Source organism: Sinohyriopsis cumingii, chromosome 3 (genome assembly GCF_028554795.1).
Source record: "Sinohyriopsis cumingii isolate HCF-2022 chromosome 3, ASM2855479v2, whole genome shotgun sequence".
Lineage (NCBI taxonomy): Eukaryota > Metazoa > Mollusca > Bivalvia > Unionida > Unionidae > Sinohyriopsis > Sinohyriopsis cumingii.
This window is the reverse complement of record NC_142963.1, coordinates 76,956,972-76,982,090: the sequence shown is the minus strand read 5'-3', so window position 1 is coordinate 76,982,090 and position 25,119 is coordinate 76,956,972. Positions and strand designations below refer to the sequence as shown.

Sequence of the window (25,119 nt, the reverse complement as noted above, 5' to 3'; positions counted from 1 at the left end):
AAAGAAAATATGCTTTTCTTATTTAGATAACTGATATTTTCTTGTATTGTCAGTGACGCCATATAAATATCGCATTGGCAAGTAAATATCGCGATATCTGATACCTATCGATGTATTGCTACTTCAATATCTATGTGGTCTCAAATTTTGTTTTTGTTTTAGTAGGCCATACAGTTGGACCCGTTCTTTCTCGAATTGCACCCCAACGTGTGCATTAAATTTCTTTATTAGAACTATTTCGTTCATATTCTCCATTTTGGGATCCACTCTCAAGCAAAGGAAATATTAGCAAAGAGACACGTTAGAGACAATTCTAATTCGGGTCTTTGTACAGCTTATATGGTAAAATATCTCTTTATCGAACATGGATGGTTCACACATCTTAGATTGTTCGAAATGTGTTTCAGACTCGAGGAAATGTTATACTTGAACCTTTTTCGACAGTATGTTAAAATTCTTCTCAGCCTCAGTGACTCAACTTATACATCTCTCTGCTTATTCGTAAAGTTTTGTTTGATTTTCGAGCTATAATTAATTTTTAAGATTAAGGAAACATCATATATACTTCGACTTGAGTTTTGATAAGCATATCTTGCGATGTAATATTGAAAAACGTTTGTGCCTGCGCATCACCTTAAACTTGATCAGGTGTTGATTGACTTAGTCCTGCATAGATCTGTATAGATGTGAATAATGTTTAAAACAAAAAAATCAGCATTGCACACCTTGAGTACAAAAATGATAGCCATGACATATATCATAAAGATTACAATAATTGTTTCGTTTATTTGATACATTTAAATTCATGAAAGATTGGTCGTCAAGTTAGCATTATTTCTATTTTTATTTTCTATGTGTGTAAAAAGAATATATTTTCCCTTCGAACAGAATTTCGATGTTTCTAACTGCCAAAAATCATACTAGCAGGTTCGAATTTAAAGCTATAGGTGGGTTTTCTTCTCTTTTTTTTAAAACTGTACTTAAGGTCTCACTACACTGAGCCAATTAATCGGTAGAAGCTAAGAAAATCATTAGTATTTTCCGTAACTATTCCTAGAGGTTTGCTCAAAACTAAACGTTCGTAGCATTAAATCATGTTCAAATTGACCCCAACCGACAAACTACGTTGATTACAGATGCCGGACAGTTAAAATTCGAAACACCTTCTTGATTTCATGATGAAATTTGCCATATCAATTTAGAACTGAGCCGTTAATTGCATTTTAGAACATTGTGTTAACTGATTCATCTTCTTTTCTGTTCTTTCTGTTAGAGGTGCATCGTGCAATTGGTTCTGTAGAATGTTTTTATTGTACCTAATTAATTAAATTGTATTATTTTGTAGATAGGGAGGCTCGTGTTGTTCTATTCTATATATCTGCTCCGATTTCCATTTATTCCATCCATTAATTTCTTTTAATAATCCATTGAAAGTGCTCAACCTCTTGACTTTTTCGCAGGATAGTAAAGACAAAGGCGTGTTTCGGCCTGTTCCAGAAACATTCAATAGCACTAACAAGTTAATTCAAATGCAATCATTGTCAGAAAATGCAACATAATCCTATGTTGTTTTTATACGTCGAGTCAAAAGTATTGCCTAATATATGTTGCAAAGGGTTTAGCGCCATTTTCAGCACAATATAGGCTATACATGGCGGCCAGTATAAATGGTGGAGAAAGAACCCGGTAAAACCCCGGAAAGAACTATCGACCCACGAGAAGCTACCGGCAAGCTTTCTCAAATACCCACATTGGCCGAGCCCGTCTCAAATACACACATTGGCCGAGCCCGAGACTCGAACGCACGCAGACAGAGGTGAGATGGCGGTGATACGTAATGGTGAGCGCTTTAGACCACTCGGCCACTCGGGCCCCCACCCCACCCCCCACACACACACTAATATATGTAACATGACTTCTGTGCATCTGAATTTAATACCAAGGGATTTACCATTCAATTTTTTTAGGGTGGAAATGAAATTGGCCCTCTAACCGGAACACTTTTTTCCCTCCTCAAGATTTATTGTTTGAAAACAAATATAATATTTATTATCATTAATGACCGCTCCGGTGGCCTAGTGGTTAGAGCGTCCGCCTCGGATGCGGGAGGTCGTGGGTTCGATCCCCGGCCGAGTCATACCAGAGACTTAAAAAATGGTACTAACAGCTGCCTCGCTTGGCGTTCAGCATTAAGAGGTTAGTGTTAGGACTGGTCGGGTTGGTGTCAGGATAATGTGACTGGGTGGGACATCATGCTACATGTCTGCGGCATGATGCGCCAGTGCTAGACATCACTATAAACTGCCACATTGCAGACATCGTAGCGATATGACTGAAAAATTGTTAAAGCTACGTTAAAAATCAAAATCACATCACACACATATTATCATTAATAGATATAATATGTTCTTTTTATCAATCAGAGCAAGATTATGCATTTCAAGCTGTTTGAAAGCTGAAAATGTTGTTTAAAACAATCCAAGCTCCTACCCCGACAGAAAATTAAATGGTCATTCTTTAATGCAGGGAAATTTATTGTAGAAAGATGAACGATTTAAATAAGGAACTAGTAACGGATAATTGTCGACAACAAAAAAAAAACGAATTTTTGTCGTTCCTTGACTGTCCAGTATAGACAGGTTTCAATGTATATTATAGAGCAATCTACTTTATACTCGTCAGCCACTTTTAAGCTGATAGCAACAGCCAGTGCTGCCATATCACCTGCTGAAAAAAGAACCATACAAGAACCAAACTTTGATGATCTCAGGTTGCAGAACCAAGTTTTAGATGAACTATATGGCAAACAATATGACGACAACGCTTCTAGATCACCTGACGAGGAGGCTTTCTTAACTTACCTGCAACAGCTCAAAGAGTCTTACATACTAAGCCAGGAGTCAAGCAAGGTTGTTTGTTCTGTATATTTCTGCCGCCTGTATTTCTATATATCTGTAAGCTGTTTGGTTGTTCATTCGTTTTTAGATGTCTTTTCCTCTCAATTTTTTGTTACTTTTTGTAATTTTTGGCGTCAAATTATGTCGTTTCTAGATATTAAATTCAGAACCTTTAAGATGGCTTTCTGAATCCAGAACACATGCCAAGATTGTAGTCAACATTTGCAGGCCTTTTGTAAGAACTGTTTCCCTTCCCTCCCTCTCTTAATTATTGTGAACATATGATGTGTTTTCCGAGAGATTGTCTTTCGAGCGTTACGTTTAAACTTGTTTGACATATCACTCCAAGGTCGAGGTCTAAAGGTGTTTTTGTTTTTGTTACAAAGATTTGTCCTTTTTTCATGTTTTCATGCTGCCAGGAAAAACTATGCAAGTTGACTAAGTTTGGAATAACGTTTCTGATTAATAATTTCTAAAGTACCGAATCCATTAAACCCATTTTTGTTACGGTTTAATTATCAAAGTTTCATGTCGAGATCTGAAGGCGTTATGACTCCGGTTGTCCCTAAATTACTGTTCCATCAGCCAAAACTGAGATATCCAGTCAAGCTATTTATTCATACCTATGATATTTTGAATATCTTTTAACTTCACATCTTGAAATAAAATTCTCATGGACTGAGATTTATTATGTGAAAGAAATATCCTTGTCATATTTTAAACTGAGTAACTATAGATAGTTTGGAAAAATGTAACCTAAATTACGCGTTGCTTTTATTTTGCTACAGTTCACACGTACGACCGACGAAATAAAATAGATCTCACAGAAGTTACTGAAATCCTGTATAATGTCTAGTACTCTAAAAGTATAACATGTATGTTTATACCAAGCTATTGGTCTTGCGATGACGATGGAATTCATCACATTTCTCTATTTTTAATGTTTTCGCACTTTCATATACAAGTTTATGATGCCATGTTCGTTTTATATACTTTCGTTCACCTATCATGTTATACAGGCTGGTTGAGGATATAAACGATGTTTTCTTCTTCTTCTTTCGATTAGTCGTACCCTATTCCCTCATCATGCGAAATGTTCAGAAGAACCAATAATGTATACATCATTCTAAGCGGGGCCACATTAAACTGATGTACATTACATGGGAAAAAAAGAATTTGCCCAGTATAATGGAAACCATGTTCACGTCCATTTATAATAGGGGCAGAGTTATAATGAGTTGCATTATATTCACCGGCCAACAAATATTATTATTATTATTATTATTATTATTATTATTATTATTATTATTGATAGTAGTAATAGTAAGTTCTACAGCTTTTAGGATAATTAAACCTTTGTATTTTATTCAAAGATCGCTTCTTGTCATATGGCTTTCAACTTCAAGGTCTTTCATTCATTCATTCATTCATTCATTCATTCATTCATTCTTATTGTTGTTATTATCATTATCATTATCATTATTGTTATTATTATTATTATTATCATTATTACAAGATCTTGACTTTCGCTTAAGTTTGTTCAATATAGCTAGATAATTTATCATTACCCGATTGCTTTTTTTTTGGAAGGAGATATTGTTTTGCAGAAGAAAATACCACTGCTTCCTTCCAGTTTATATATATATATATATATATATATATATATATATATATATATATATATATATATATATATATATATATATATATTAGATGGAGCATCTACAGAAAACAATCGACTCAACAATTGAAAATATCAGACAAAATCAGCCGCTATCACTGGGCACAACCCAGGCTTATGGTGGATCAGGCTTTCAACAAAGCATCTCTCTCAACGCAGCATCAGATATACAAGGGAAAAGCCTCCAGTCTATGACATCATCTGTAGCAATTGATAGCTTAGATGTACCAGTTCAAGGGAATATTAAGACATCGGTGAGTCTCTGTCCCTGTGTCTGTCTTACTGTATATATATATATATATATATATATATATATATATATATATATATATATATATATATATATCGTTACGAGTCTATGCTCTTAAAATAAGTAACCAAAAAGAGTAAAGACAACAAGCTTGTAAAATTTAACAAATAATTTATTCCTTAGACTACAAAATGAAAAATGAGAAGAAAAAAATTACGGTTTTACGAATTAAATCCAAAAATGATCCAATAATTTAGAAACACAAGTCCTGTGAATGAAAAGTTCTAAGTGAATCACAGTTTAAATCCCGATGAAAACCAAGAAGGCGATGACGTATGCAATATTCAGCGTTGTACTGATGTGTCAACAGTCTCATGTTGAATCAGAGAAAATTTTATTCCAGTTTTTTAATTCCGTATAAATTCAGGTAAATGTCTTTGTCCAGGAATTAATTTTGAGAACTTTTGTATTTCCAGGGCAAACATTCACTGGAATTAAATAATTAGAAGAAATTAAAAATTTAGCTCCAAACTGGACACAACATAAAATAACTTTGCGTCTCATGTGCTAAAGCACGACTGATATAATTCTTATCATAACATCAGTTATAAGACTAACTAAACGCCAAACAGATTCCCGGATGGGGGTCAAGAGTTCATCCTTCTGGAAAAAATAGAAGTTTGTTTACGAGCTAACAAGTGTCTCACGTCACGTAGTCCAGGTATGAAGGTTCCTCAACTAAATGATTCTTATTCTGAGAAAGAATTTAAAAAAGTTGTTTACCAAAACTGTCACTGATTTTAAGGTTAGCAATTAGATTATTAGGTATATACATCCATGAAATAAATTTTTAAAAAATCAATCAAGTCAAACAGAACTCAACTTAATTCTGAATAAAATCAAGTCCAGTAAACAATATTACACTGCAATAGCATGTAATTGAATATAAAATTTTTTAAAACTATCAAACAATTAATTTAAATATACATAACTATATATATATATATATATATATATATATATATATATATATATATATATATATATATATATATATATATATATATATATATATATTTGTGTGTGTGTGTGTGTGTGTGTGTGTGATTCTAGATTGAAAACCAGTGGTTTTTGCATGTTTAAAGCACAGACGTAATGCGACAACTAACAAGGTCGCCAAGACGGGCGACCAGTCGTCAAATTATCAAATTAGACGGTGTTCCTTATCAGAGCACTGCCTAAACACACCCATTACGTGCATGATATGATGGTAGAACATGGACTGCAAAACACACCCTGTACGTGCATGATATGTTCATAGATTAAGATACACAAAACCCACCCAGTACGTGTGTGATATGATTGTAGATTAAAGTCTGCGAAACACACCCTGTACGTGCTTGATATGGTGGTAGATTAAGGTCTACAAAACACACCCTGTACGTGCATGATATGGTGGTAGATTAAGGTCTAGAAAACACACCCTGTACGTGCATGATATGGTGGTAGATTAAGGTCTACAAAACTCACACAGTACGTGCATAATATGGTGGTAGATTAAGATACACAAAACACACATTGTACGTGCATGATATGGTTGTAGATTAAAGTCTGCGAAACACACCCTGTACGTGCTTGATATGGTGGTAGATTAAGGTCTACAAAACACACCCTGTACGTGCATGATATGGTGGTAGATTAAGGTCTAGTTAACACACCCTGTACGTGCATGATATGGTGGTAGATTAAGGTCTACAAAACACACATTGTACGTGCATAATATGGTGGTAGATTAAGATACACAAAACACACATTGTACGTGCATGATATGGTGGTAGATTAAAGTCTACAAAACACACCCAGTACGTGCATGATATGGTGATAGATTAAGGTCTAGAAAACACACCCTGTACGTGCATGATATGGTGGTAGATAAAGGTCTACAGAACACACATTGTACGTGCATAATATGGTGGTAGATTAAGATACACAAAACACACATTGTACGTGCATGATATGGTGGTAGATTAAAGTCTACAAAACACACCCAGTACGTGCATGATATGGTGGTAGATTAAGGTCTAGAAAACACACCGTGTACGTGCATGATATGGTGGTAGATTAAGATACACAAAACACACATTGTACGTGCATGATATGGTGGTAGATTAAGGTCTACAAAACTCACCTAATACGTGCATGATATGGTGATAGATTAAGGTCTAGAAAACACACCCTGTACGTGCATGATATGGTGGTAGATTAAGATACACAAAACACACATTGTACGTGCATGATATGGTGGTAGAATAAGGTATAGAAAACCCACCCAGGTCGTGCATGATATGGTGGTAGATTAAAGTCTACAAAACACACCCAGTACGTGCATGATATGGTGGTAGATTAAGGTCTAGAAAACACACCCTGTACGTGCATGATATGGTGGTAGATTAAGGTCTACAAAACACACATTGTACGTGCATAATATGGTGGTAGATTAAGATACACAAAACACACATTGTACGTGCATGATATGGTGGTAGATTAAAGTCTACAAAACACACCCAGTACGTGCATGATATGGTGGTAGATTAAGGTCTAGAAAACACACCCTGTACGTGCATGATATGGTGGTAGATTAAGATACACAAAACACACATTGTACGTGCATGATATGGTGGTAGATTAAGGTCTACAAAACACACCTAATACGTGCATGATATGGTGGTAGATTAAAGTCTACAAAACACACCCAGTACGTGCATGATATGGTGGTAGATTAAGGTCTACAAAACACACCCTGTACGTGCATGATATGGTGGTAGATTAAGATACGCAAAACACACATTGTACGTGCATGATATGGTGGTAGAATAAGGCCTACAAAACTCACCCAGTACGTGCATGATATGGTGGTAGATTAAGGTCTAGAAAACACACCCTGTACGTGCATGATATGGTGGTAGATTAAGGTCTACAAAACACACCCTGTACGTGCATGATATGGTGGTAGATTAAAGTCTACAAAACACACCCTGTACGTGCATGATATGGTGGTAGATTAAGGTCTAGAAAACACACCCTGTACGTGCATGATATGGTGGTAGATTAAGGTCTAGAAAACACACCCTGTACGTGCATGATATGGTGGTAGATTAAGGTCTACAAAACACACCCTGTACGTGCATGATATGGTGGTAGATTAAAGTCTACAAAACACACCCTGTACGTGCATATGTTCATAGATTAAGATACACAAAACCCACCCAGTACGTGTGTGATATGATTGTAGATTAAAGTCTGCGAAACACACCCTGTACGTGCATGATATGGTGGTAGATTAAGGTCTACAAAACACACCCTGTACGTGCATGATATGGTGGTAGAATAAGGTCTACAAAACTCACCCAGTACGTGCATGATATGGTGGTAGATTAAAGTCTACAAAACACACCCAGTACGTGCATGATATGGTGGTAGATTAAGGTCTAGAAAACACACCCTGTACGTGCATGATATGGTGGTACATTAAGATACACAAAACACACATTGTACGTGCATGATATGGTGGTAGATTAAAGTCTACAAAACTCACCAAGTACGTGCATGATATGGTGGTAGATTAAAGTCTACAAAACACACCCTGTACGTGCATGATATGGTGGTAGATTAAGGTCTACAAAACACACCCTGTACGTGCATGATATGGTGGTAGATTAAGGTCTAGAAAACACACCCAGTGCGTACATAATATGGTGGTAGATTAAGGTCTACAAAACTCACACAGTACGTGCATGATATGGTGGTAGATTAAGGTCTAGAAAACACACCCTGTATGTGCATGATATGGTGGTAGATTAAGGTCTACAAAACTCACACAGTACGTGCATGATATGGTGGTAGATTAAAGTCTACAAAACACACCCTGTACGTGCATGATATGGTGGTAGATTAAGGTCTAGAAAACACACCCTGTACGTGCATGATATGGTGGTAGATTAAGGTCTACAAAACACACCCAGTACGTGCATGATATGGTGGTAGAATAAAGTCTACAAAACACACCCTGTACGTGCATGATATGGTGGTAGATTAAGGTCTACAAAACTCACACAGTACGTGCATGATATGTTGGTAGATTAAAGTCTACAAAACACACCCTGTACGTGCATGATATGGTGGTAGATTAAGGTCTACAAAACCCACACAGTACGTGCGTGATATGTTGGTAGATTAAGGTCTACAAAACCCACCAGTACGTGCGTGATATGTTGGTAGATTAAGATATACAAAACCCACACAGTACGTGCGTGATATGTTGGTAGATTAAGATATACAAAACCCACACAGTACGTGCGTGATATGTTGGTAGATTAAGATATACAAAACCCACACAGTACGTGCGTGATATGTTGGTAGATTAAGATATACAAAACCCACACAGTACGTGCATGAATATGATCGTAGATTAATGTCTACAAAACACACCATGTACGTGAATGATATGGTGGTAGATTAAGGTCTACAAAACTCACCTAATACGTTCATATGATAGACCATGATCTGCAAAACTCACTCAGCGGTTGGTGTTGCTGTTGTTTCGGGTTTAATATCATTTCTCAGCGCAAGATAGGCTATACATGGCGGCCAGTATAATTGGCGGAGGAAATTTCATTGATATCTGCTTGGCTCTATATGAGCCAGCACGAAACGCATACAAATCTTAACCCTCTTTGACGCAATTTTGGCTTTTATTGTTGCCATGGTTAGGATGAGAACACGTCCAAAAATAATGGGTTATTTAACGACTTAATATAGACGTTCTTGTTACCGCAAACATTCGCTGTCAGTCTAAGTTTGAGTACGTTACAAATTCTTTGAAAATGTTTGTGAAAACAAGGACTACTAGAAAGAAGCTTTAAATAACCCAGTGCCCCTGTAATATACCTTGTGTTATATCCATGAAAGCGTACAAAACTTGCTTCGAAGGATGTAAATATTTATAGTTTGCCCTCATGGCGAACATGTTGCTGCTGAAAAGATAGTACACCCACGTTTGTCCAATGTTGTAAAGGCATCGTCCGCCTAATGGTGGGAAAGTGAGCAAAACGATGTTTGGTAGTCCATGTGTGATGCCACAAGACATTTTACATAAATTGATGTCTGCAATTTTACAGAGATTGAGTCTATCTCTGCTTGCTGTCTTATTCCTCGCGTGAATCAACAACTAGGTATAAAGAAATCCTTTTCTTTAGATTTAATTACAAAAGTAGAAATTAAACTGTCAAAGGTAAACATTTTCGCCAAGCCATGCTCGAATAAAACCATGGCATCTGGTTTCAACGACGGTTTGTTTAATTTCTGTGCCGAAAATGATTGTCAAATATATGTAGATATAAAAATCCAAAATTCATGAAAACAATGCAGTTTGTATGAAACAATTATTGTAATATGAAATATGTTCCAATGATTGTATAATACACCCCACCCCCCAAAGAAAGTTAAAATGATTAAGTACCGAGATGTTCAGGAAATCACTGCATCTTATGCCAGCTCTATAGGTTTAGTTTAATTAGCATCACGTAATTTATTTTGCTGCTAGAAAGTTTTAAACTTGGGGAAATAACTGGACCGACGTAGTGCCAATGCATATATGCCATCGTTGGCATTATAACTACGGGGTATTGGCCCAGTTAGTGTTTTTCAAAAGTCGAAATGGATGTTGCCATCCAGCACTTTTTAAATGTTGCCAATTAAAGAATGGCCCCACGTTAGCCCGACAACATTTCGCCAGCGCCCACCGTACGATTATCTACTAACGGTGACCGAGCATAAATGTTTTATTTGCTTGATCCTGACGATCCAATATCCTTTAAACTTTCATCTCACGGAAGAGCGTCTCTGTCCATGAACCATAATATTTACTAGCGGAAATTTCATGCTTATAATTGCAATATGGCGTATCGAATTGGAGAGCATCTGCCATTTCTAAGTCAGTCAGATAGATATATATCCTGCATATCCTGCATCTAAACACTGTGTCATCCTATTGGGCGCGCACTATAATCATTCTGTGCTTTACAGCGTTTCAACAAGTACAGAGCAAAATTTTCTAATTAACACAAACATATGTACAGAGCAAAATTTTCTAATTAACACAAACATATGTACAAATTTATAATTTTATAGAGTCATTCTTGCACTAATTGCACTAACTGAAATATCAGTATATCTCTATTGCTCTTGATACATTTAATCATAACCTTGTCAAACTGACCACACCGAACTCTCTCTCCTTCTCCAAAATATAAAATTAGTTTACTTGACTTGATGTACCTCTTCGTGCATGCTGCACATGTATCATTTCTGTTGACTGCTTTAACACCTGTAATCAAAATAGAAAGCAATTAATTTTAGTGGAATTTCTGTGTTTCAAGTGAATTTTCAACATTATTTTCTGTGAATGGTTAAATAATACATTTGAAAGCGTTTGAAAAATAAGATTTGTTAGTGTTTTTATCAGTCAAATTTTCCCTTCCATAACACTTGGAAAAGAAAACTACCAACATTAAATAGTTTAAAAGTAATTACCACGAGAGCTGGTTTCTTTTAATATACATTTTCCCTTCTAGAGCTTTAGTATTTTTGGCTTGAGAACTTTGCACGTGATATCACTATCTGCCAAAGACGTTAGAATTCTAAGCATGTTATAATTATTTATGAGCTGAGTAACATCAGATCAAGATTGTAATTTTGGTCATAGCTTTTACATTATTCATTGATTCATTCGTTTAGCTTTCTTCCATGTCGCCCGGCAGAAGTGCCTATAAATTTGACAAAGATGGAGAATCAAGGTTTCTCAGCTCTGAGACCTCTACATTCAACTTTGGAATAAATTTCACAGGAGTGCTAACGACAAAACAAACGGTGAAAACTCCAGAGCTGGTGCGTTATTTTCCTGCAATGAATTCTGACGATGCTTCGAGGTTTTCCTATCATAAGTTTTTCATCCGGTCAAGCAAGGACTACGCCTGTATGATCTTAAAACCCGTAGACAGTCGCATCTATCAATATCAGATATACGTCAAAAAGTATGGCAATCCAACATTGGTTGATTACGATGCTAATATCGTGTGCAATGAAGCCAATGGTTGGAAAGCCTGTGTGGAACCTGGACAACTAGATAACCACGAAGGGTTGACTTACCTTGGATTGCGATCAGAATATCTACAAACTACAGCATCAAATGATGGTTAGTCCATCAGTTTTATTAAGTATTTTGAACTTTCACAACTTTGTTTTCCATTTGTTAATTTCGCCTCCTCGATCTTTTTATTCATCATGTCACTCGGAATGCCCAGTGATCCCTCAGTTTATCGCAGCCCCTTCCCCAGTCTCTCACCAACCCTAGTTTGCACCAACAGATATATCAATTGATTTGCTCTTTGATTTTTCCTTTCATTCGTCACCCTCGCTATCCGCCATCTCATAATCAAAGTACAAAATAATACATATTAATGATCACAGATCTCAAATAACGGCCATGTTTGACAGTGAGAACGACTCAATGAGTGATTTTCATTATCGACCATGAAGGCGATCAGTACTATCTGAAATAGGTTTTTACTTATCTAGAGTAACTAATAGTGTATGGCTCAGTGCTTATCGCCAGTCATTTCTTTCGAAAAAGCAATAGTGTATGGCTCAGTGCTTACAGCTAAACTTGTCTACTGATCTTGAGAAACCAGTAGTGTATGGTTCAGTACATACCGCCAGTAATTTCGACTTACCATAAGAAACCAGTAGTATATCACACAGTGCTTACCGCTAGTCATTTCACTCGATAAACCAATAGTGTATGACAGTGCGTATCGCTAGTCATTTATTCTTATAATGACAAGAATAATGTACGGCACAGTGCTTACCGCCAGTCATTTCTACTTATCGAGGGAACCAAATAGCGCACGGCACATTGCTTTCAGCCAATCATTTCTCTTCTTAAACCACCAGTGTTTGGCACAGTATTTACTGCCAGCCACTGCTTTTGACTGCCTTCAAGACCGTTTAGAACAATAGCCAGTATCACTTAATGCTAACAACAAAGCTAATTAATTGAAAGCAAACCGATGCAAGCATTTTGTAAATGGTTGTCAAATAATTTTCTGTAAATATGTGAAAAGCTTATTTGAAATCAAATTCATTTCATTAATATATGTATCATGGTGTGACGATCCAGTGGTTGAATTTATCTTTGCCTGTCTGCCTATGAGGAAAAAAAACAACCTTTATCATCTGGCACCCGTAATCATAGTTGTACAAAATGTGTGGATAATCGAGGGAGCGCTGTGCATACACACACACACACACACACACATATATATATATATACATAAACCATCCAATTTCTCTTGAGATGTATTTTTATATTAAGGTTTGTCTGACTATTTTTCTGGTATATTTTAATAATGTTTCAAATGAAATAGGCATGACATTCATCTTATACGTATCCCAAATTACTGCGATAACAAAATTATACAAACGGTACTAAGTAGTAATACTATTATGTCTGTCAATCTCTTTCCAGTTTTTATGACTTAAGCATCGGAATCTCGAAAGATGTATGGGCATAAATAGGCAATCCAATGGAAATATAGTCATATTGACTAATGCGTGACTCTATCACACCAGTTTTTAAGAATACGTTCCTTCACTTTTAGAGAATCTTGCTTCAAATGCACTAATATTTCGAACATCTTGTGATATCACACAAAAACAAACCCATAGCTGAATTATTAATGTCCCGGATGTGATGCCCACGTAACACGTTTGTTATCATCTACTGATTTAAGCATTTGAATGGGTATAACTAATTCAAATGTGAGTGTGACTCAGAAATTAAAAAATTATCAAAGTGTTTATCAGAATTGGTACTTTTGATTCAATTCTAAGCTCGTACTGGCTTCCAGACTTTGAGATATGGCAGTGAGTGTTCTCGATATTATAATGTTGTGGCTTCTTAAAGAACGATAAGCAGACTAGATAGAACTATAATACTTTGAATGTCATACTAAAATTTTAACATTCAAAAATTGAAATGTAAACATAGCATACATTTTGTTAATTGAAAGTATATGCTTCATGTGAACAATATTTTATTTTATTAAAATTTTTCCAAAACGGGTGTATATTCAATCAACCATTGTTGAGATTCTTTACAATTCTGATCATTGCAAAACTCATATTGCGATATGCATGAATGACACTTAAATATTTTTCAGGAGACAAGACTGCAAACAGAATTAAAAGGGAATCAGTTAATAACACAGTATCAAACAACACTAGGACTTGCATTAACCCAGGCAACCCCGAGTCATGCGCATATGACTTTGGAACCATAACTTTATCATGCTTGGTTTGGTTGAAAGAAGAACAACGGTGGATAAGGAACGGATGTGATGTAAGTCATCTTTACAAACAATAATGGATTATTCTATGTCCCATGTTTCTGAAGATGGAAGATTTAATTTCTAATGAAATATGGAACATTCGATGCTTTAAATTAGCAAATTTGTCTTATCTCATGTTATCATATATTTCATGTGCATCTCATTTTGGTAATTTACAACATGATTTTTTTCCCCTATTTCAAGGATTATTTTTACAGCAAAAAAGTACGTAAATATTTAACCCCTGGTTTCAAATGGTGTGATCCATCGCTGGTTCCCGGATGTGCTACGATACTGATTAAAATATGTTGATTTTTAACTGTGCAATGCATTTCAGCAAGGCCGCGGACAGAATTTGTGGGGCCTAGGAAAACTTCTCTAGTCGGCCCTTATGAATTACAACAACAACAATCATCTTAAAAATCATCTTTTCGGAGGTGGGACCCCTGATAGTTGTGGCGCAACGGAATTTTATCCTAGTTATTATACCATGACCACGACCTTGCATTTCAGAATTAACGGATTTCACATTGGACTAGATAAGATCTTCTTTTCGAAACCCAAAATTATGTAACTTTATTCTTTGACTGAAATGTTCTCGAAGCACAGGAACCACCAGTGACTTATTTCGGATACCTAACTCTATACCCATCATTTTCTATAAACCTGATAGTTCTCTCAAGGATTGTACTCTATATATATATATATATATATATATATATATATATATATATATATATATATATATATATATATATATATATATATATATATATATAACATAAATAGAAAGGAAAAAGGAAAATCAGTAGAGTAGAGAAGGAGGATTACGCCTATTTTGACATGTTTCGGAACTAGGAGTTTTTATAGCAATGACGACATTAATAGTTTGCGCTTTGTAGTATCGGTGATGATGATCGTAATGATGACAGTGACGACAATGATGATGACTATTGCGATGAGGAGGAGGAAGACTATGTATCATCAATGATGTACATTTTTTTTCTTTTTTTTAAAACTGATTTTAGATGACATGGAGACCTGATCAGAATGCCGTATATTGTAAGTGCAAGGCCACAGGCGCTGAGATGACATTTGGGAACTCATTTTACGTTGCACCCAATGCCATCGATTTTTCGGCCGTGTTCCTCAAGTTCGATGCCCTAAGCCAGGCTGCTGTGATGGCCACACTGATACTTATCTTCACTGGATATATTGTACTGGTCATATGGGCCAGACGGCAGGATAAAAGGGATCTACTTAAGGTACTGCTGTAACCTGTTATTCTCAAAAATGATACTTCTTGGAGAAACGTTTCATGGAATAGATTATATTGTAAAAACGCTTTAACATCCTGTTGATCAATGGTAATGATTTAATTTGTGAGTTATGTAGAATATACAGCTGTAGTTGAACATCTCTTACCACGCAATGACGATCTTTGAGTTCTTGATTAAAGGCGCAAAAAAATGTGCACTGAAAGACCTGCATTCAGCTACAACGCGTCAAAGAGCGCCAAGTCGTCTTCAGGTACGCCAGACAAAATGCCTTCGATTCCTTTTCTTCTCCCTCCCCCCCCCCACCTTTTTGTTGTTGCTGAAGGATCGCATTCTCTTGTTCTGAAAAAGAATAATATTAACTGCTACTATAAATAATGGAACATAATTCAAAAATCTTTTCACGTACGATTGCTTTGTTAACATGGATAGACGTTAGTGTCATAACTTCTACATTTACTTTCCCCCATTATATATATCATGCGTATCATCGTTTACCTCATGTCCCTAAAATCAGTGGGTTATAATGCATAACTTGAAAGGGTCTGATGCTTAGAAACTATCTGAAAAGCAAAATAATAATAAATAAATTCCCAAACTCAGTGCTTAATATATTTGTTTGTTAAAATAATGCATAACGTATATCTTTCGCAAATATTACAATGCTGATAACAATTTCAAAAAGATATGATAATGGCGATGAAATATGAAACACTTAATTTCGAGCATGGCAAACTTAAGAGGTCTTTTTCAAATTACAGTGGGGAGTGACACCATTGGCTGACAATTTTCCGGATGACAACTATTTTTACCTTCTGCGGGTATACACTGGAGCGAGGCCCGGTTCCGGCACCCGCTCTAAGGTGGGGTTTGTTCTCTCTGGTGTCAATGCGGACACGGGTGTCAGAGAACTCTACGACGGAGTTAGAAATGTAAGTACAAACAGAACAATCTGTCTACAAAAACGTAACATCTGAGTACTTTACGACATTTAATGTAAAAATTTGTATATAACGTAATAAAACGTCTTGAAACTGAAAATTAAGAAGCAGAAACTTTTCTATAGATGCGACATTTATTAATTCTTCTACGTTGGTAGAACAAGCTTCGATTATGTGATTAAGATTTTATAAGATTTGAAAATATCATCGACCCCACCCCTTGCACTTTAATGTCAAATTCTTCTACAAAGAATATCGGGGTGGGATATCTCCACAAATGTTATGTGAATATGAGAATTGTTTTCTTAAGTCGAATTTACTTATAGCTTTAATCTGTAAAAAAAAAAAATCTCTTTTTCATAAACAGCATGTTTTATTGTCCAAATTTACGTTGGAATTTTGCATTTTTTGTATTACAAACATGGCAGCACAATTTAAGAAAAATGTAGGAAATTGTTATTGATTATGAAAAAATCAAAGCTTATCTAACGTCTTAAATTTTCAAAGAAAAAGTCAGTCTCTCGTTTCTTCCATAAAATATAAATTCATACAAATGTACAACTATTGATACTTGGTTTGCTTCATTGCAATGCCTTGGAGTAAACTTTTGAAGTATCAGTTAGTGGTGTTGTATTATAAAGCATGAAGCAGTGGATTATGACCTAACATTACAGTGTATTATAAGTATGAATTAGTAGTATACTGCACTATGAATTAGTAGTGTAGTGTATTATCAATTAGTTGTAGAATGTGATAAGAAATAATGATTAGTACTACAGTGTATGATGAAATAGTAGTACAGGGTACCGTGAAGTATACATTAGTTGTACAATGTATAATGAAGTAAAAATTAATAGCAATATGAATATAAGTCTCAATTGATTTTATGTTTCTTTTCTTGTTTGCTCTTCAATCATTTGTTTTGACATCGTTTACCATCCATAGCGACCGCGAGTTGATTCCAGTTTTTGATCCTTATCCTACAGGAATTTCAGACTGGAACTGTTTTCAATTTCCTTCTGTCAACTTCTGACCATTTGGGGCAGCTCAACTATTTGAGAATCTGGCATGACAATTCGGGAGGGGGCAGACTGGCATCGTGGTACCTCGATAGGATCAGCGTCCACGATATTCAAAGAAAAGAAACGTAAGTTTTAGATAATTACTGGTATTTCACATTCAAACATGTAAAACACAGGATGAAAATCACGTATAAAAAACGGAGACAATCTTTTCGAATCCGATATGTTAGGACAAACATTATCACCTTGTGTGGCTTATTTGACTAATATTATTATATATCAAAAAATGAGAAACTGAAATATATCAGTGGGGAACAAATTATATCGTCATAGGGACGACATCCCCTATGGAATAACTCCCATGTCACATTGAGGTTATATATCTCTCTTTACATGTTATTCACATTTTTATTTCCATATCTATGTCAATTTCATTTTTCTTCTCTCTCTCTCTCTCTCTCTCTCTCTCAGGATGAGATGAACATATTCTAAATGTGTGAGGACTGTAGACACTGGTATACAATTATGTAATCAATGAGGAAACTTGATCGAAATATGTCTAAAGAAAAAGAACTCCTAACATTGTAACAAGTTCAACATGAAGCATGAAACTTGTCAATAACTGAAGCCAAAGACCTGTTGTATTTCAACATACCGTACCTGTTTCGTATGCCTGTTACTCTTTGACAAGATGGATGGTCTGAAATACTCGCCTTTACCGATCTCTGCCATCTCACTTCTGAGTGGGTTCGAGTCTCGGGCTTGGCCAGTGTTGTTGTTGCGGTTGCAATTTGGGGGTTTGAAGGAAGAACCAGGGAAAGCCCCGCTAAGAACAACCGATGCACGGGAAGCTACTGGCAATCTTTCCGACATGCCCATATTGGCTGAGACCGAGGCTCAAATCCACGCGGACAGAGTTGAGATGGCTGTATGCTGTAAAGGCGAATGCTTTAGTTCACTCACCCATCCGAAGCCCCTTCATACAATGTGGTTATGTGACAAAGCCTAGATCTTTCGGAAGAAATAGCGTCGGACTATCACCCGCTTGCTAGTAATTAATATATTTATTTTGACTGAACCTTGTAAGTCGATGATAAATAAAATCCCCCTTCTTTTCTCATAAAATTAAACCCCTGAGAACACTCACGTGTTTTGTAGTAATTCCCGTCCTAACAGAGCACATGGTAGCCTTCTTGTTAAATTTTTGACGCATGCACGGAAGGCAGCATCCCTCTGCTACCAGAAATGTGAAGGAAAAAAGAAGAAAAAAAAACAATAATAACAACAAAACAAGGAGAAAAAGAAACGGCGATGTACTTGTTGGTCTATCCGCTACCAGGACTAGCTACAATCGACCAACTGTGGAAGGGAGGAACAGTAACTGTTACAATCGGCCAAACGACGGCTAATTCCCTTTGTTTTTAAAATGTACACATAAAAAAATAGATTTGGTGAAACTTCAAAGAATACTGACTAAATCTGAAGTCTCAATCAGTGTTCTACAATTTTTTATTCAATGTTGCCGCCGCAATAAGAAACAAACGTCTGTCCTTTAGCAGTAACTTCAATAACACATGCACCCTTCATCAAAGAAAGCCGACTACAATCGTCAATAACAACAGCAAAACTTTCATCAAAGGAAGTAAGAACAAATTTAAATAAACGCAATGGAATCTGGTGGATTGTTGCATTTTCCAGATTTCTTTACGGTACTGTCACTCCATCAAGCTTCACTGTATCAATTCACGCAAGACATATGTTAACAAAATAAAAATCTCTTCATTTTCACAAGAAAAGAGTAATTAATTGGACCAAATACACAGTTTGAGGCATTATATGTACCAGCTAAATATGTAAAAGGTTGCTGTCCTAAAATAATGTAGCCTCTGTTTGAGGTTGAACGTAATCGTTATTGATAAACTATAAAACAAATTACAATTTACTTCAGCTCTTTGAACATTCATTTTTATTCAAAAGTTTCCTAATAAATTCGTACAGGAGTAATTTTATGGAATATTTCCATATTTATGGCGCAGTCTTATTTCTTCTGATAGTGTATGACTTTATATGTAATATTGTTGGAAGAACGGCGACATTTCTATGCAACATGACATGTAATTTACCACACCATCCACAAAATCGGCCCCATCATCTGTAAATACTGACCGTTCCGTAAGGCATTTCCACTGAAAAAAGGATATTTTTTTCCGTTTTTCAACCAACCTGTTTATACAAAATAAAAGATAATACAAGTATGTGAAAAATGTGAATTTACGTATCTGTGGATGACTGTAACCCAGTCTATTGACTTCTAACAAAATTATTTTTATTTCATTCAGTTTTGTATTTTTGGTCGAACGCTGGCTGGCTGTGGAGTATGGAGAGCTCGACTGCATTATACCTTTATGTAATGAAGAAAGTATGAACAAATTCAAGCACCGTATGAACCAAAACTTCAAGGGCAGCTTGTCTGATGACCATATGTGGGTTTCCATTTTCTACAGACCACAAGTCAGCAGCTTCAACCGCGTACAGCGTGCAACCTGTGCTTTGACTTTTCTAATGCTCAGTATGATATCCAATGCTATGTACTTCAATCCAAATCCAAACTATGAGAGTACAGCTGGGATTAAACTGGGCCCATTCAGATTTACTCTTCAACAGGTATTTATGCACCTTAGTCTGCATAAGTTTCAAAAATATTAACTTCTGCTTTTAATTACAGGTCTGAGATTATCTGACTTAAATTAGGCTCCCTGTACTTGTTCCTCTTATTTTAGCGAATTTTACAGTTCCCTTTGATGAGTTCGACACGTGCAATTTAATTGGCGGGAAAAAACATCACTGTTAGAGTAATGGTCTGGTTAGTAATTGATCTCTTAAGGTAAAACACTTCAAAGGTACATTATATTGTGTAAATTAATAGAAACAGAGATAGTACGATATACATAAATTTTATAACTTTTTCAAATAGACCCTGCAATTTTCGTTTTAGACTCTCTGAAATATTCAAGCAGTTTGATGAACAATTATTTTTCCTTGCTTTCTATTTTCACAGCTGTATGTGTCAACAATATCTTCCCTCATTCCAACCTCCATCATGACTGTAGTAATTGTCCTGTTCAAAATGTCCAGACGTAGGAACAAGAAAAAAGCATCCAAAGCGAAGCCAAAATCTTCTTTCTCAAGTCGTTATAAGCTACGTATCATGGACAAATGGATTAATTTTAAAAAGAAAGAAAGCATCGAACTGGAAAAACACGTTATCGTTAAGGGCTATCCAACTTTTACAGGTTGTCACCTGCCATCATGGTTTTTGTATATTGCTTGGTTTCTCAGTATATTGTCCGTCTTGCTCTCAGCATTCTTCATCATGTTGTACAGCATGCAGTGGGGTAAACAGAAGTCGGAGGAATGGCTCCTTAGTTTCATTTTGTCTTTTTTGGAGTCAGCATTATTCATTGATCCATTTAAGGTACGTCACCAGGGCATTCATAAGTAATAATATTTTGCTCGTATAGTTAATGTTCATTGATAAAGAACAGTTGATCATATATTTGTTTTATTAAAATACTTTTAACAAGTTGGTAATTATGCAATATTCACAATTTCGAAAATGCAGCATAACACCTGCCGAAATGGTCTTTATAGTTTCTGTCCAAGTTAAAGCCTAGCATAGTCTTTGTTGATCAGAACTTGCAACTAATACAGTGAATTTCATGAAAAATTAAGAAATATTTATTTAGTGTAGTGATTTCGTATAAGACATTTCCCAACAGAAACATACATGTAATAATTATGTACTTGTACATTTAGTGTACTGATTCCTTATGCGACATCTATCTGCATGGACATATATGTATAAATAAATATGTATTTTTTTAATGCAAGGTACTCTTTCTGTCGGCTGCCTTGTCAATACTGTTCACCATTGCTAAAGATGGAGACTTAACTTTGGACAGGGAGACCGTTTTGAGACAGTACCAAGGCTCTGTCAGAGGAACAGCAGGTATCACTTCATATATACTATACTTCAATGAATTTCACCTAGAAAAAACTTCATATTATTAGCTGAAAATATATGTTATACTACAATGTATTTTGTGCGCTATACATGTCACATGTGGTTCGTTCCATTCCTTTATATGAATTATAAATCGCTCCATATCATGATAAACATTAAAAGATTTTAATATTGTTTTTGTTTATTTGAAAATTATTGCAATAAAACAATAGTTACAAACTTTGAAGACAATACCTCAGTCCCTAAGTCTTCTCATTTTCCTTCGAATACGTTCCTCAATCAGATTTCGTTAAAAAAATACTAGCCTGCTACACTGGTCAACAGTGAAATCATTACTGACTTGAAAAGGCCCTAATCTGTAGTATTTTGGTGTGCCGAACACGAATATAACCGTGAAAAATTTGTATTGGCTCTCGTTTTGAAGATATTCATATACCTCATTTTCTATGTTTCACTGTGTAAATTTCTCCAGTAGGACTGCAGCAACATCCGGAATAATGATGTAACATTGCATAATACCATCATGCTCACATCATCCACAGTTGATTGCATCATTTTCTGATGCAATGCAATACTAATGCCATGCGGCTGCTGAAGTAAGTTGACGTCAGCAGTGTACTATACATGTGTAGGCCTATTATACTAATGCCAGGCGGCTGCTGAAGCTGACGTAAGCAGTGTACTATATAAAGCCCAATCAGATAGGTTCAGCATTTAAAATATTTTAGACGTTGTGCGAGACAGTTCAAGCTACTGTTACATAAAACTTATTATTTTATCCATTTACGTACAATAAAGAACAGTAATGCCTCGAAAGTGTGTTAATACCGCGGACAATTTTTGCTATATTTGTGGGGAAGTGACATTTGCCAACCAGAAGAAAAGTATCAATTCTCAAGTGAAGAAGGCATATCATCTTTACTTCGGATGCAAGGTTGGTGACCAAGACAAGCCTTGGGCTCCGCATATATGCTGTGCTACATGTACAACACAGCTTTCACAGTGGTTGAATTGCAAAAGGTCATCAATGCCGTTTGCAGTCCCAATGGTGTGGAGAGAGCCAAGCAACCACCTAAATGACTGTTACTTCTGCTTGGTTCCTCCTCTTTCCGGCGGAATAACGAAGCGAAAGAAGTCGAGAATAGTCTACCCAAACATTCCGTCTGCATTGAGACCAGTTCCACATGGTGAGGGACTTCCTATTCCAGAACCTCCAGCAGAATATTCTCTTGATTCATCTGACGAAGACAAAGGTGAGTCGACCTGTTCTTCTCCTGGTCCATCAGCATGCAGTGATCCGGATTTTCACTGTGGTGCATCATCAACCCCACACAGAATAACACAGAAACAACTAAATGACCTGATTCGTGATTTGGACTTATCAAAGAACAAGGCAGAATTGCTAGGATCAAGACTCCAACAATGGAATCTTCTAGAAGAAGATGTCACAATTACTGCATATCGAAAGCGCCACCAGCAATTGGAGCCTTTCTTCAGAAATGAAAGTAATCTGATATTCTGTTCCGATATTGAGGGCCTCATGAATGCTTTAAAAATCACTCATGACCCACAAGAATGGAGACTATTTGTGGACTCTTCGAAACTGAGTCTCAAGGCTGTGCTTTTGCACAATGGAAACATTCTTCCATCTATTCCAGTAGCGTATGCTGTCCACATGAAAGAGACATACGATAACTTAAGGCAGCTACTGAATTCCATTGAGTATAACAAGTACAGCTGGCACCTCTGTGGTGATTTGAAGGTAGTTGCCCTTTTAATGGGACTGCAGCAAGGATATACAAAATACATGTGTTTCTTATGCGAGTGGGATAGCCGAGCAAGGGAAATGCACTACATGAGGAAGGAATGGACTCACAGGCAGAATGTAGCCATTGGAGAGAAGAATATCCAACACCCAGCTCTGGTTGAGGCTCAGAAAATCTTGCTACCACCCCTTCACATCAAACTAGGTTTGATGAAGAACTTCGTGAAAGCCATTGACCGGACTTTGCCAGCATTCCGATACCTGCATGAAAAATTCCCTCGACTCAGCGAAGCAAAGATTAAAGAGGGAGTTTTTGTGGGTCCTCAGATTCGAGAGCTTTTCAAAGATGACCGGTTCAACTACTTGCTGGAAGGTGACGCAAAACAAGCATGGAATGCTTTTCGCCTAGTTTCTACAAACTTCCTCGGAAATGTTAGGGCAGAAAACTATAAGGAACTAGTAGAAGACATGTTGATGAAGTATAAGAAACTTGGCTGCAATATGTCTCTAAAGATTCACTTCCTTCATTCCCATTTGGATTTCTTTCCTAGCAACTGTGGTATTGTTAGTGATGAACACGGCGAACGTTTTCATCAAGATATCGCAACAATGGAACAAAGATACCAGGGAAAATGGTCCACTACAATGCTGGCTGACTACTGCTGGACACTCCTCAGAGATGCTCCCGAACAGCTGTACAAGAGACAGGCGAAGAAATCTAAGATGTAGTCAATGACTTGATTTTTTATAGGTAGGCTATTACAGTTGACCTTTTACTATTGGAATGCATTTCGTTATGTAAACATTAATTTCTTGCAGATTACAAAAAAACTAGAGCCAATTTTGCAATTTGACTGTCATATTCGTGTTCAGCACATAAAAATTGATAAGAATTGACTAATTTTATTTCAGTAACATGACTTTTGTAAAAATTTGTTGTCCAGTGCTATCGTTGACCTTATGCAAGGTCGTTATGAGTTAGCGTACCTTTTACTTTGTTCGTTTACTCCGTCTAATATGAAGCTCTTCGTAACAAATTATGAAATGCTGCTTCATATTCATGCTTAGCTTATTAATTTTTCTCTGTTTTGATAAAATTATAGTTTAATTATTAACTAAGCATTGTGTAAAAGTTCTTAACAGAGCCAAAGGTTTATGACGTGACACTTTCACTGCTCTGTTAGTTACGACAGTGTTTTAGCGATTTTCAATACATTACTTTTTCTGCTTTAATTTGTTTTGTTATTTTGTTTTTTTTGTTGTTTTTTTTTGTCGTTAAAGCAGAATGTAAATTTAAATGATGTATATGTGCCTTCAGAACATGGAAGTCTTCCATGACTCTTGTTTTGTTTTTACTATCTATGCACCGTTTATGATACGAAGCGTATATAATATGTAGTCAGTGGAAGTCTTAGCTTCCGTCTTTAGCTAAGTAGTTATATACTAATTTGCCAATGTCTGCTAGCAGCAAGTTAGTCACATTCCAATTTGCTCATTTATTCTATGTTTTCTCTTCTTGTTTAGTTTCAGGAAAAATGTTTAATATACGCATAAAATGCACGTTCAAAGCAATCGCCCTTTCCACAGTGAAGGGAAGGAACAATTAAATAATGAAAGAAAGACAACCTACGGTTCGTTGTTGGTGATACCGATTGACTGGAGCTTATTTCTCAATGTTAGGCAGTCCAGCAGGCGCAAGTCTTATCGCATGTCCGCGCATGGCCTTAAGGCTTATAAGTCAGGGCGCGTGGGGTTCATGCCAAATCGATTTGATCGATTGGATCCAACTTTTATTACTGCCGTACGGTTATCAGCC

The 25,119-nt window shown here is 36.2% G+C and overlaps 1 protein-coding gene across 1 annotated transcript in view; it reads left to right on the top strand.

Annotated features, from left to right (window-relative positions):
• Nucleotides 1-25,119, top strand: part of LOC149803144 (polycystin-1-like protein 2) — a 67,037-nt gene that overhangs the window by 5,141 nt on the left and 36,777 nt on the right. Inside the window, exons 3-12 of the mRNA XM_089953892.1 lie at nucleotides 2,683-2,909; nucleotides 4,611-4,832; nucleotides 11,624-12,080; nucleotides 14,107-14,285; nucleotides 15,303-15,539; nucleotides 16,313-16,483; nucleotides 17,479-17,639; nucleotides 19,854-20,178; nucleotides 20,573-20,989; nucleotides 21,406-21,523. Of these exons, the coding sequence (XP_089810018.1) occupies nucleotides 4,611-4,832; nucleotides 11,624-12,080; nucleotides 14,107-14,285; nucleotides 15,303-15,539; nucleotides 16,313-16,483; nucleotides 17,479-17,639; nucleotides 19,854-20,178; nucleotides 20,573-20,989; nucleotides 21,406-21,523 (2,287 nt within the window). The 5' untranslated portion in view covers nucleotides 2,683-2,909. The remainder of the gene's footprint in view (nucleotides 1-2,682; nucleotides 2,910-4,610; nucleotides 4,833-11,623; nucleotides 12,081-14,106; nucleotides 14,286-15,302; nucleotides 15,540-16,312; nucleotides 16,484-17,478; nucleotides 17,640-19,853; nucleotides 20,179-20,572; nucleotides 20,990-21,405; nucleotides 21,524-25,119) is intronic.